Source organism: Perognathus longimembris, chromosome 6 (assembly GCF_023159225.1).
Source record: "Perognathus longimembris pacificus isolate PPM17 chromosome 6, ASM2315922v1, whole genome shotgun sequence".
Taxonomy (NCBI): Eukaryota; Metazoa; Chordata; class Mammalia; order Rodentia; family Heteromyidae; genus Perognathus; species Perognathus longimembris.
Window position 1 is genome coordinate 3041884 of NC_063166.1, and position 12082 is coordinate 3053965.

Consider the following 12082-nt stretch of genomic DNA (forward strand, 5'->3'; position numbering starts at 1 on the left):
GCTGAAAAGCAGGTCAGGACTGTTCCTAATACTTTTTGGTGGTACGGAGCTTGTGCTTGCTAGGCAGGTTCTCTACCACTTGAATCATGCCTCCAGCTCCAAATTCTAGTTTGTGATCTCTTCTGACCCCAAACACCTAGCTAAGTATTTCCTATTGAGTAATTAATTTTCAATCTTTGGCTAACGTGCGTATACAAATAAAAAGGTCTTGAACAGTTTAAGACTATGAATTATAACCATGTAGGAACAAGACATTAAGATCCATTTGAAATGATTCTGATAGGATGTCTTGACCAAAAGGCTTTAGTTGCTATGTGTGAACAGAAAATAGGCTATTGATATGTAGCTCACACTTGAATTTGGTGCCTTTGTGCCAAAGCTCTATGAAAAGAGTGAACTCAGCACACCTTCCACTGGAGGGCTGTTGGCAAGGTATATTATTTGAACAATATCTACTTAAAACAGCTCAAATAAAGTTCTGAGTGAGACTAAATAATTCACCCTCCTCCCCTGATATAAACAATGTTGAAAATCTTTTTGTTTTTTAAAAGTAAAGCAGGGAGAGTATAACATGGCTAGACTAAAAATGTAGGAAAGACTTTGCAGGCTTCAGCCTTTTTCAATGATTTCAAAGTGGGCTACGGCTTTTGATTTCCGTCAGGAAGCACTTGGGAATGCCATCCTTCCAGATGCCGCTTGGGCAATGCAGTTTCCACGGATGCCCTTCTTAGGAAACGGCGGCAGGACTTTCTCCGTCGATGCGGTGCCTTTGTAGAAATGGTGCTGGCCTTTTCACTCGTGGTCCCTGGGACGGGAAGTGGGGAGGTGACTTTGAGCTGGTGTCCAGGAAGCCACAGTCCCTTCCTTCTTACCCAGCTGATGGGCCACACTCCCAGACAAAAATGCAGACCCTGCCATCGCTCTCACGCATAGCTGCTGTCTTTCCCCAAACTCCCACCCCGTCTGCCCTCGTCCTAGATAGCAAGCACACTCTGCACACTAGACACAAAGACTTGGGAAGCACGCTTGCGGCGATTCGTAGCTTGCTAGAGGGATTCATACCCTGCTGCGAAATCCAGAGAAAGCTGGTGTTGAAGACGAGCTCTCACATGTTAATAAAAAAAGTTCTGCCTCTTTTGATGCCACGGATGGGCCTCCATTCCTAGGGAAGAAGGAGCAAGGACCTGACAGCATGCGTTTTGTTTGTAGGTACGCTGCGGCTTCGCAATGTGGAAATTCAGGACCTCGGGTCGCCTTCGGGCCCATCCATTGCCCTCACGAATGCATCGGGGGGTTCCTGGGTAATGTCCTCCGCGCTGCGCCAGAGCTGTGGTGGCGGCCTTCACGCGTCTGGCGGTCCGGGACTCATCTTAAAGGACAATGTGGTGTTTGGCACGGTTGGCCACGGCATTGATTTGGAGGGCCAGGCCCATGTGCTCAGTAAGAATCTTGTGGTTCTGGTGACACAGCCGGCGTGGTCCACCCCGTGGGTGGCAGGGATCAAAGTGAACAGGGCCACGGAGGTCAGCCTCCGTGGCAACGTGGTGGCGGGATCTGAGAGGCTTGGCTTCCACGTGGGAGCACACGGATGCTCCCCTCAGGTGCTCTGGTCTGACAACGTGGCCCATTCCAGCCTTCATGGAGTGCATCTCTACAGGGAGAGGTCAAGGGATGGCTGCATCACCATCTCTGGCTTCCTGGCTTTCAAGAACTTTGACTATGGAGCCATGGTGCAGGCGGAAAATAGTGTGGCCCTAGAGAACCTCATTCTGGTGGACAATACCATCGGTCTTCTGGCCGTGGTGTATGTGTCTTCTGCTTCACTGAGCTCCGTCAGAACTGTGCAGATTGTAGTTAAGAATTCCACCGTTGTGGCTACCAGCTCCTCTTTCGATTGCATTCAGGACAGGACAAAGCCTCGCTCGGCCAACTCGACGTCACCAGAGAGGCCACCTTCCAGCCCAAGAGGAGGTCGGGTTGGTATTCTGTGGCCCGTGTTCACCTCAGAACCGAACCAGTGGCCTCAGGAGCCGTGGCACAAAGTCAGGAATGGCCAGGCTGTTGCAGGAATCGTGAAACTTCAAGGTAAAATGTGGAGGTTTGGGCTGGGAAGGTGGCTTAGCGGTACAGTGCTTGCCTAGCATGCATGAAGCCCTGGGTTTGATTCCTCAGCACCACACAAACAGAAAAAGCCAGAAGTGGCACTGTGGCTCAAGTGGCAGAGAGCTAGCCTTGAGCAAAAAGAAGCCAGGGACAGTGCTCAGGCCCTGAGTCCAAGCCCCAGGACTGGCAAAAAAAAAAAAAAAGTGGAGGTTTTTGAGGCCAGGAGATTTGTTATTCTACTCACAGACTTTCCAGTAGTAGTCGGAAAGAACATCAGCAAGAGACTATGGTTCAGGTGAGCAGCTCACGTTTTGGGTGGATGAAGGGCAGGTTTATAGTGACAGTCCATGTTTACTTACAGAGGACTCAGCATTGTGTTGCTGGAAAGATCTCCCTTGTGATTGTTGGAGTTAATTCTATGACAACTCCTTGAGGAAGGTGTTACTTTTCCCATTAACCAATCAGGAAACAGAGGCAGAACCTGTGTCTCCTCGAGAACACTTGGGAGTTGGTTGGTTAAAGTTTTACTACCACTGTGCAGGTGTTCTTCTACCAGGACTTTTTTTTTTTTTTTAACCATTGCATTTGCTTTTCTTCTTCCTTGGTCTATCTGGCAGGCAGTTGGTTTGTTTTTCTGTAACGTGAGTGGATTTTGATCAAGCCTTTGATGAGAAGCGTTTGAAAGCCTTTAATGTGTCAGAATCCTCCCTTGTGCAGATGTTTTATATCAAGGATTACACAGACTGCCGAGATTATCCTGGGTAGATTAATCTGTCTCCAGGATGCATTCTTGCAGGAACATTCAGTTGCGAAATCTGCGTTTGTGTTGGTTCGCATCACGTGATGGAGTTTGTTTTTAATTTTTACATTTCAGATGTCACCTTCTCTAATTTTGGGAGGAGTTGCCATGGTGACGACATGGACGTCTGCCTTCTTCCCAACGCCGAGAGCGCTGGGCTGGTGCATCCAATAACAGCAGAGAGGACCCGGATGCTGAAGACAGAGGACAGGACTAAGTTTGACTTCTCCCCGCTGCGTCCCAGGTACTACTGTTAGCGTCGGTGACACGCCCTGTGTCTGAAGGATCTGGCAATGGCTCAGCTCTCTAGCACTTTCGAAATACTAAAACCATCAAGTCAGCCGTCCTCACGGACTGTGGTGGCACACTGACTTTAAGCCACGAAAGCTGTGTCTTTCCTGCATTCATGCCAACAGGAGATAAGATATTTGAAATCTCCCTCGCAAAGATTTTTTCTCTCCCAATTGGGTGTGGGCTGCGGCATCTGATACTCTTTGGCTAAGGAAATGGGCCGAGGTGAGGATGTGAATGTTTATACTGTGTTATTGCCTCACGTGAGCTAAGAGGACTGGAGGGCCTATTTTCAAAATCGTGCTTCAGTATTTGACCCTAATTCAGCACGGAGCTCCAGGGTCAGTGGTCTTAAGAAGGAGGCCGCAATGTCTTCATGTAGAATGTGGGCATAGGAGGACGTGTTGCGTACTGCCAGGAGTCCCTGGGTTGAACAAGGAGGCACAGATCAGGTGTGTCAACATTCACAATCACAAAGGGGGCCCCAGTCACTGATCTGAGTGATTTGTTCAGAGATCTTAAAACTAGAGATGGAATCATTTTGCCTTAAGAAAGAATAGGAAAATGAGGAACAGGGTAGTGGGTTAGACCTTCCTTCTCTCAAGATTGGGAGAAAAAAAAACCTCCATTCATTGGAATAAAGGTTAAAGAATCCACCTTCATTAAAAAGTTTGTGTTTGGCCGCTCAAGAGTTTCTTTCTGGAATCATTTCAGGTACCAAACACAGGCATGCAATTATGTTGTTCTATTATTTTTCCTTCTGTCAAGTTTTCCTTTCGTCCATGTCTAACTTATGGACTAAAGTAGTTGAAAAGCTATCTGTTTTAATCAGTTTATGTGCATATAACAAAATGCCATAATCTATGACCTATTTCCCATATTTCTAGAGTTTGGACAATAGAGTTTGCTTTTCCCAACCTAGATAATTAATTGTCAACTATCTACTTTTCCTTGGTTTTCATGTGGTATCATTGGTATTTATATTGACGGTCATGCCAAGCCCTAAAGTACCATAAAGAAATTATTATTTTGTGTTCAGAATATTTTAGAGTTAGACATATTTTATTGTGGCTTGCTTCTTAGAAAAGCAGTAATCTATGTAAAGTTTATATTCAGTTGTCTTCCTCTGGACCACTTAGCTAAGGGAACTAATACTTTCTACAGAGCTTAACTTCCTATCTGTGCAGCACACCATTAGCAATGGAATTGTGTTGAATGTATATTCTAGAAGAGCATTGCAACAAGCATCTTCTTTTTTTTTTTTCCTCACCTCATGGCATGAAAGAGTTGCTTTCTTTATTTACAGGAAAGATTTAGAAGGAGTGATCTGCCCTGAATCAAACTGTGAAAATCCGAGGAAATATCTCTTCAAGGACCTGGATGGGAGGACCCTGGGTTTACCACCACCGGTTTCTGTGTTCCCTAAAGTCGAGGCAGAGTGGACCGGCTCCTTCTTCAACACGGGTCAGTGGTCTCTGAACGCTGTGCGTGTGTGTGTGTGTGTGTGTGTGAGAAGGGACGGCACCGGCTGTGTTATCTGGGTCCAAAAATCCCGCGACAGGAACTGCGATCAAGGTTGGAGTCTTTTCAGATCACGCAGGCTCCGCTGGGAGAGCTCAAGCCAACGCCGGCGCTGTTCCTCCGGCTGCCGCACCGAGGTGGAGGGTGCGGTGAGCCTGGGCCTCACGCTTCGCGGTTCACCGAGTGAGCTCCTCCGAGGCGCCGGCCTGCCCGTCGCGTGGCCATGCTCTCCTGCCTCACGGAGGTGGCCTCGCCTCTCCAGACCCTCACCACAAGGCAGCAGTGCTCACCTGCCCCTGCACTTGGTCCCTCCAGAACGCACACTTGACGGGGACGGTGATTTTATCCTGGTGTTGCCTGTGGCCAGGAAAGAACCTTTCTCAAACGAGGTGACAGGCTGTGTGTCTGGTTTCTGTCGGTTTTTTGTCGTCTTTTTGAGACAGTCTCACTAGGTGTCGAGTCCAAGCTGGCCTGGATTCCACTGTGAAGCCTAGGCTGACCTCTGATTCTTGATCCTCCTGTCTTAGCCTCCTATGCCAGGCCGGGCCGTCGGTGTCTGTAGTAGCAGTCCTTGGTGTCTAGCCCATACACAAATGGAGGAGCAGAGGCTTTCCCTGTGACTTCCACGGTGGGAGCAATTGCCTCCTTCCCTAACGAAGGACTGTTTCTTCCTCCTTTCTCCTCCTCCTCCTTCTTTTTTTTTTTGCCAGTCCTGGGCCTTGGACTCAGGGCCTGAGCACTGTCCCTGGCTTCTTTTTGCTCAAGGCTAGCACTCTGCCACTTGAGCCACAGCGCCACTTCCGGCTTTTTCTGTCCACATGGTGGTGAGGAATCGAACCCAGGGCTTCATGTATGCCAGGCAAGCACTCTCCCCCTAGGCCACATTCCCAGCCCCTGGTTCTTCTTCTTCTTCTTCTTTTTGAGATTTTTATTTTGAAAGCTCTTCTTGCTTCGCCACTTTCCAGTTCCCGTCTCCGAGCTGGGGGATGAGGAGAACACAGATTCAGTGCTAAGAAAATCAACCCCTGTCTGCGGGTTCCGCGTGGCCTCTACAAACCAGCCCCGGCAGCGCGGCGGAGGGGAAAACAGAGACCACTCGCACCGAGTTTATTTGCGTTGCTAATGTCATCGCCTCCAACACACCTGCGCGTCCGTTCCCTGTTCTATTAGCACGTCTCCCCAAGCCATTTGAAGTCCACTGCCTTTGAGGTTCATTTTTAATTTGGAACACCGCAGATTTTATTTGCACATATAAATTTATACTCACCCCCTCACGCCCTACCCCCTCAATCCCGTAGCCACGGTTTCCAGCGTATTGTCAAATGCTCTGATATCAGGAGCAGACACCAAGTAGGTGACTCGCAAGTGGGCACCATGGCGGAGGATTTCCCTATCTGTGCAGCGCAGGGTGTGTAGCCAGGGGAAGAAAGAGCTGCTAATTTGTTTTATACTTATCTCTGAGTTTGCATTTACGGACAACTTTGAATAGAGTGCAGGACCGTTAATCCCGAAGCAGGTGATCTGCCGAGAACTGTTTATATCCTGTTCTAGAAAGGATTCTGTTTGACGTGTGCAGGCATCTGATGACCTGAAAAATCCCAAGTCATTTAGGAAGTAAAAGTCTCGCAGTGCACACTTAGGACATCAACAGGGAGGGCTCCCGTGCTGGCTTCCTGCTTGTTTCACGAGGGACGGCCCCGTCTCAGACCGGTGCACGCGGGTGGGGGCTGCGGCAGGTCCGAGCGCTCTGGCTCTGATGGAAATCCGTGCTGAAGGAAGCGGGAGGGAGACGGAATGGAAGCCGGTGGTCCCCGGCGTAGTGTCCGTGTGCTAAGCGCGGAAGGCGGTGGTTTTCTTTTGGGCAACTGCTTGCCGCCCACCAACCGCCCGCCAGCCCCTCCCCAGCTCGTGAGCCGCGGCTGTGAATCTGGCAGAAACCCTGCATCTCTCTGTGTTAGATTCCCACGAGGAGACGGACGCCAGCAAACAGGAAAGCTGCTGAGCACACGCGTGTGCATGTGCGTGTGCATGCACACACACCTGTATGTGTTGTGCGTGCGTCATGAATGTGTTGTACGTACAGACGTTGGTATTTGACATAGAAGTCTATTTACGTGTCAGGGCTTGAACAAGGCGATGACACTGGGAGCAGAGGAGAGGGCGTTCTGGGTGAGCAGGTGATGGGGCACAGCAGGGGCGCTTAGACGTGACAGGCCTGGCATGGCGAGGGGCGGTGGGGGTGGTCTAAGGCTCAGGAGGTCAGCTACACATCGGTGGGAGCAGCTTCCTTGACGGGTGAGACGAAGAAGCTCAGAGTTTTGCTCGCATTTATTTTTGTGTTACCTAGTTTTGGGGTGTAAGGCTTGATACTTTGATTTGCAGGGTGATATGGTTACTGTAATCGGGCCAATGAATAGCCATTGTCTCAGACAGTTGCTTTCCTCCCCCCTCCCCTCCTCCCTCCCTCCCTCCCTCCCCCTTTTCTGTGATAAATAAGAGTGCCTAAAATCTACTCTCGGCCCAAATCCTGAACGTATTACACTATTGTTAACTACAGCCCGCTTGCACCGTGTTAGTTACGGAGATTGATGTACCCCCCTGCATGGTTGCAAGGTGGAAGGTTTAAGAAGAGGGGTGGATCTTGAGCTTTTTTTAATCAGTTCCGAGAGCACGTTCTACCGGCTGCTGGGACGGGCATGTCTGCGTGGCGGGTGGGAGCTGTCCGGGCTGACCTGCAGTTTTGAGTCCTGCAGTGCAGCCAGGTCAGCCGCTGGCCTGCTCTGCTCCCGCAACTCTCCGTGCTCAGCCTGCACGCGGTCATGGCAGAAATATAGAGGCATGGGCAGGTGACCCGAGGGCTTAAGTCTATTGAACCTGACCAGCACAATGGGGGCTTCGGATCTCAGCTGTCGGCCTTGTATGTAACTTACAGTGTGTTTGGAGAAGTATGGGGTCTGTGGCAGACCCCAGGCCCTTGGACCCCTACCCATATTGCTCCATGGTGCTTAGCATCCAAACAACGTGAGCAGGCTTTTGAATCGATAGTTAGGTACAGCGTCTAGGCCTGTGTGTTTAACAACACACGCATACGCTAGTCCTCTCTAAGCAATTTTTCTGTTACAGGGTTGGAGAATCACTGCTGTAGGATTACATACTCCTTTTGAATAAAATAAACAAGATGTTAAACAGAAGGCATTTTTTTTTCTGTAATTTAAAAAGTGGGTCGCTTCCATTTCTCATGAACAATCAAGCATTAGCCTCTGTGCCAAGTGTAGCAGAGATAATCACCCTTGCATTTCTGAAGTGAAGCTACCACAAAGATAGAGGGATGTCTGTGATTTAAATTAAGGCTCCGAATGAAAAGAGCATGCCAAGCTTTACTTCTTCCCATACATTATATAGCATGGAAGCGTGGGGCTTCCAAGACAGAAAATTGTGTCGAATGGCCTCAAAATGCCACTTTCCTAATACATCTGTCACTGGATGCGAAGGCGCTTGGTAGTAAGTTTTTAAATCCCACGTGGAGTCAGAGCAGGCTCCCGAGGAGGAGGAACGTTTCCCACTTCCCTCGATGTTATTCCTCGCACTATAGCATGGGGTGACCTCGACACCGGACCCGGGGGCGGGGGGGAACCTTCGGGCCAGGCCGCAGTCTCCCGGCCTTTCCCACGAGTGACGGGGAGATATTTTCAGAGCCTGTCACTGCCCCTTGAACTCTTTCCAGGGAAGAACGTGACAAACCACTGGAGAGGTCTTAGAAGTGACTCAGCTCAAATAAAACATCAAAGGTTAGGTTGAGGAAAAATAAAGGAAAATAAGGCTGGCGTGTGGCGGTCAGCTCTCGCGCGATGACGTGGTTTGGGGGGCAGGAGCAGAAGGGGGCGGCCCTGCCCTCCGTCGCCAAGGAGGGGGCATTTCCTCAGCAGTCCGTGGCTCCATCACGACCTGTGTCCTTTCTCGAAGCTTTCTGAGCTTCTCTTCCCTGCCGTTTGTCCTGAGAGTGACAGCTAGACAGGATTATAAAATAAGGGAATGAAGAGGGCGGGAGGGAATGAGAGGAGAGAGCCGGGGAAAGGAAACGGTTGTTAGGAAATTTGTCTGCCAGTCTCTGCGCTGGCAGAGGCCTTTTGCTTCTAGCTGGAGGGGGAAATGCCATTCTCTTTTCCCAAGCAATTATAGACCCCAAAGATTGAAACTCGGTATATAGCTCTTTAATCTCAGAAGATATTTATGGTTAAACATTAGACGTTTAGGATTCCAGATGTCAGGGCATTAAAATAGAAAGGCACCAGTGAAGTCTCAAAAAAATATTAGACTCTTTTGGATCTGGGGCCGTAAGGGAGCTTCCGCCCTGACCAGAGGGGAGCGGGCGCTCGGTGCCACTTTGTAAGACTCAAAGAGCAGCTTTACTCCGCCTTCCTCTCTTTCTGGAGACTTCCACTGCCCAGGCTGAGAGCCCCAGGCTGGTATCGGATTGCTCCGTAGGGCAGACCCGAAGTGCACCGGGAGGTTTTCTGCACGTGGTTTATGAAGGATGATGTGCAAACGAGGTCCGTGTCCTTTGCCTCGCAGTGTAGATGTTCTCTTACCACCCCTGCTGAATTCTTCAAATCCTGAACAGCAACTGCGTTCGACTTCAGTATTCACTGGCTCGCCTCGCCGTAAGGTCTTTTGATGAATGATCTCATTTAATGGCACTCATGCGATCCACTTTGTGAGGCAGGAATTCTTCCTGCCTCCGTTTTATAGACACAGAAGTGGATACAGAGACATTAGAAGGCGTGTCCCAACCATGCAGCTCATCAGCAGAGGGTTCAGGACTGAGCTGGGATCTTGAGATGATGCTAGTCGGTGACCGCACTACTGGGGCATTTCTCTTCCTTCTTCTGCATTCGTCTCTGCTGTCTATCACAGATCTGTCCATCCTTTCACGCACAAAGCTCCATCTACACAGAACGAAGCAAACTGAGATTGTTCAATCATTCCAGAAATTCATCTGCCTGTACTGGTAACCATCATGGTTATCACTTATACAACACACTCCATGTCTCGGTGCTTGTGCACAGTAGTTTTCCCACACACATATTTATTTATTGTTTCCACATGCAGTAAGCACAGTGATTCCTTCCAAGTATTTGGGGAAATAGAGTTTAGAGGAGTTTAACTGATTTTGCATGGTGCCTGGATAGAATGTGTATAACCAAAATTTATACTTGCGTTTGTCTGACCCCAAAGCTTGGGCTCATGCTCACTTCTTGATAATTATTATGTGGTCAAAGTCATCTGGTGCAACTCTGTACAAAGGCACATTTAGCTAAATAATTCACATATTTTCTCTTTACTTGGTAGCAAATGGATTTAAAAAACGTAGTTATCCATTGCTTGAGCATTTCTGAAAGGCAATACAATATCACTCACCAAAGCCTCATTTCATTTCTCTTCTTCATATATATATGTACTTCATATATATAAATGAAGAGATAGATAATATAAGAGATATTACATGTGATATATGCACACATATTAAACCTGTGTGAATATATTTGCATAGAGCCATTTCTCCATGCGCAATGGATTACATCACATCCAAGAAAATGAAGTTTTGACACGGCCAAACATAGGAGGCTGGGATGTGTAGTGAATCCTCAGGTAGTTACACAGCGGTAGCTTGTCACGAGAGCACTGTTTTCCTCCAGATTCCCCACTTTCCTTAACAAACTGAAGCAAGGTTGTTTTTCAGAGCACCTGCTGCTGGGGACCCCAGCGGAGAGGCCAGGATAAACAAGGGAGAGGAGTGCCCCGCCAGGGAGAAAGGCAGGGGCGCAGGGGGGTGACCCGTGAGATTCACACAGGGACACCGCTTTCCGTGAGCGTCACCCCTGTGAGTCCCAGCGCGCCCGTCCACGGCAGCCAATCCGCGCTCTCTGCTCTGGCGCGCGAGGGCGAGGTGGCGCCTCTTAAGCTCGGCGTGGCGTGCGCCTATGAAAACCTCCGCTCCCACGCCCCGTCCCGGGACGCGTGACTCGTCAGGGGCCAGCGTCTCGTTTCCAGCACTGGCATTTCTCTCGTGGTGTTTGAACATTTGAGCGTTCGGTCCCTTGGTTGGGTCTTGTTCTAGTTTTCCATTGTTCGAATCTCAAGGAATCAACACTTGAGTGATTTGAAAAAGCACATAGATGCAGTCTCAGAGATCAGCCAGCCAGAAGCCCGGAAGCCCGGCCTGGCCTCCCTGCTCCCGTGGCTGACACGGCGCATTCCTTTGCCTCGTCTCTGGGCACGAAGCCGCTTTCAGTCTCACTCAGGTTCATCATTGGATTCAGTTCTATGTCGTTGTAGGGTGCATGGTGCCTTTTCCTTGGGTTGGGCTAGAAGTGTAGTTCAGGCGGAAGTCCTGCCTAGCAAATGTGTTTAAACACCAGTACCGCACACGCAAAAATGTATGTCATAGGGCTTGGCTGGAACAGCATCTGCATTGCCTGATTTTTTGGGGCATGATTATGTGGCAATAGGAGTCCTAACAGCTGAGCTTTGACTTTTTTTTTTTGGTCACCGATTGAGAAGAGGGAATATTTTAGGTGACATACATTTTAAAGATGTATCTTAGTATTGGTGCTTTAAATCCGGTTGTTGATTATAAACCGTCTTGGACATATTTAGGATGGCATGGATTGAAGATACAGGCAGCGTTTTCCTCAACCACCAATTGCCCCAGAGTTAATGGCAGTAGAATTCAGACATTAGCAACTTCTGGATGTCCAGGGCTTGATGGTGCCCGGTGACACCATGGTGAACTCGTATAATAAAGGAGAAAAGCTCATTTCCCCGAGATCTCTGGGAGACGTCCGTGGCCCACCCCAAGAGCTGAGTGTGGGCTTGGCAAAGCTCAGATGAGGCAGCACTGCGTGTTGCAGCAATTAATTGTGCCGAAGAAGCAGTCTGTTTAGAGGCGCCCGGAGCGTTCACTAAAATGGGGGTTGTTTTTCAAGGCCACAAGAGCTGCATTTGGCTAAGGCTGGCTCATCAACAAAACAACAATGCTAAAATATGGCCTCCTGGGTTTTGCCGAAGAAGGGACTTAGAGGGGCAATGAATGATGCTCACCTGCTAGAACAGGGTGCAGACTGTAATTGTTTAGCCCCCCAGCACAACCCTGCAAGGGTTAAAATGACAGAGATATTAGTTTGTGACGGCTAAAATTGTTGGTTTGAAGCTCTGGGCAATACGCAGACTGTTATTTACCGGACTTGGTCGATTACCTTCTTAATGCAATAATGACCTGTGAAATGAAACGTGAGCTAGACAATTGTTCCTCGTTGTTTCCAGTAAAACATCCTTTCATACTCCATTAAACCACCATTAATTCCATAT

At 49.0% G+C, this 12082-nt stretch overlaps 1 protein-coding gene across 1 annotated transcript in view; it reads left to right on the forward strand.

The window, feature by feature from the left end:
* Positions 1-12082, forward strand: part of Pkhd1 (PKHD1 ciliary IPT domain containing fibrocystin/polyductin) — a 268602-nt gene that overhangs the window by 193849 nt on the left and 62671 nt on the right. Inside the window, exons 56-58 of the mRNA XM_048347537.1 lie at positions 1210-2085; positions 2978-3146; positions 4500-4657. Coding sequence (XP_048203494.1) covers positions 1210-2085; positions 2978-3146; positions 4500-4657 — 1203 coding nt within the window. The remainder of the gene's footprint in view (positions 1-1209; positions 2086-2977; positions 3147-4499; positions 4658-12082) is intronic.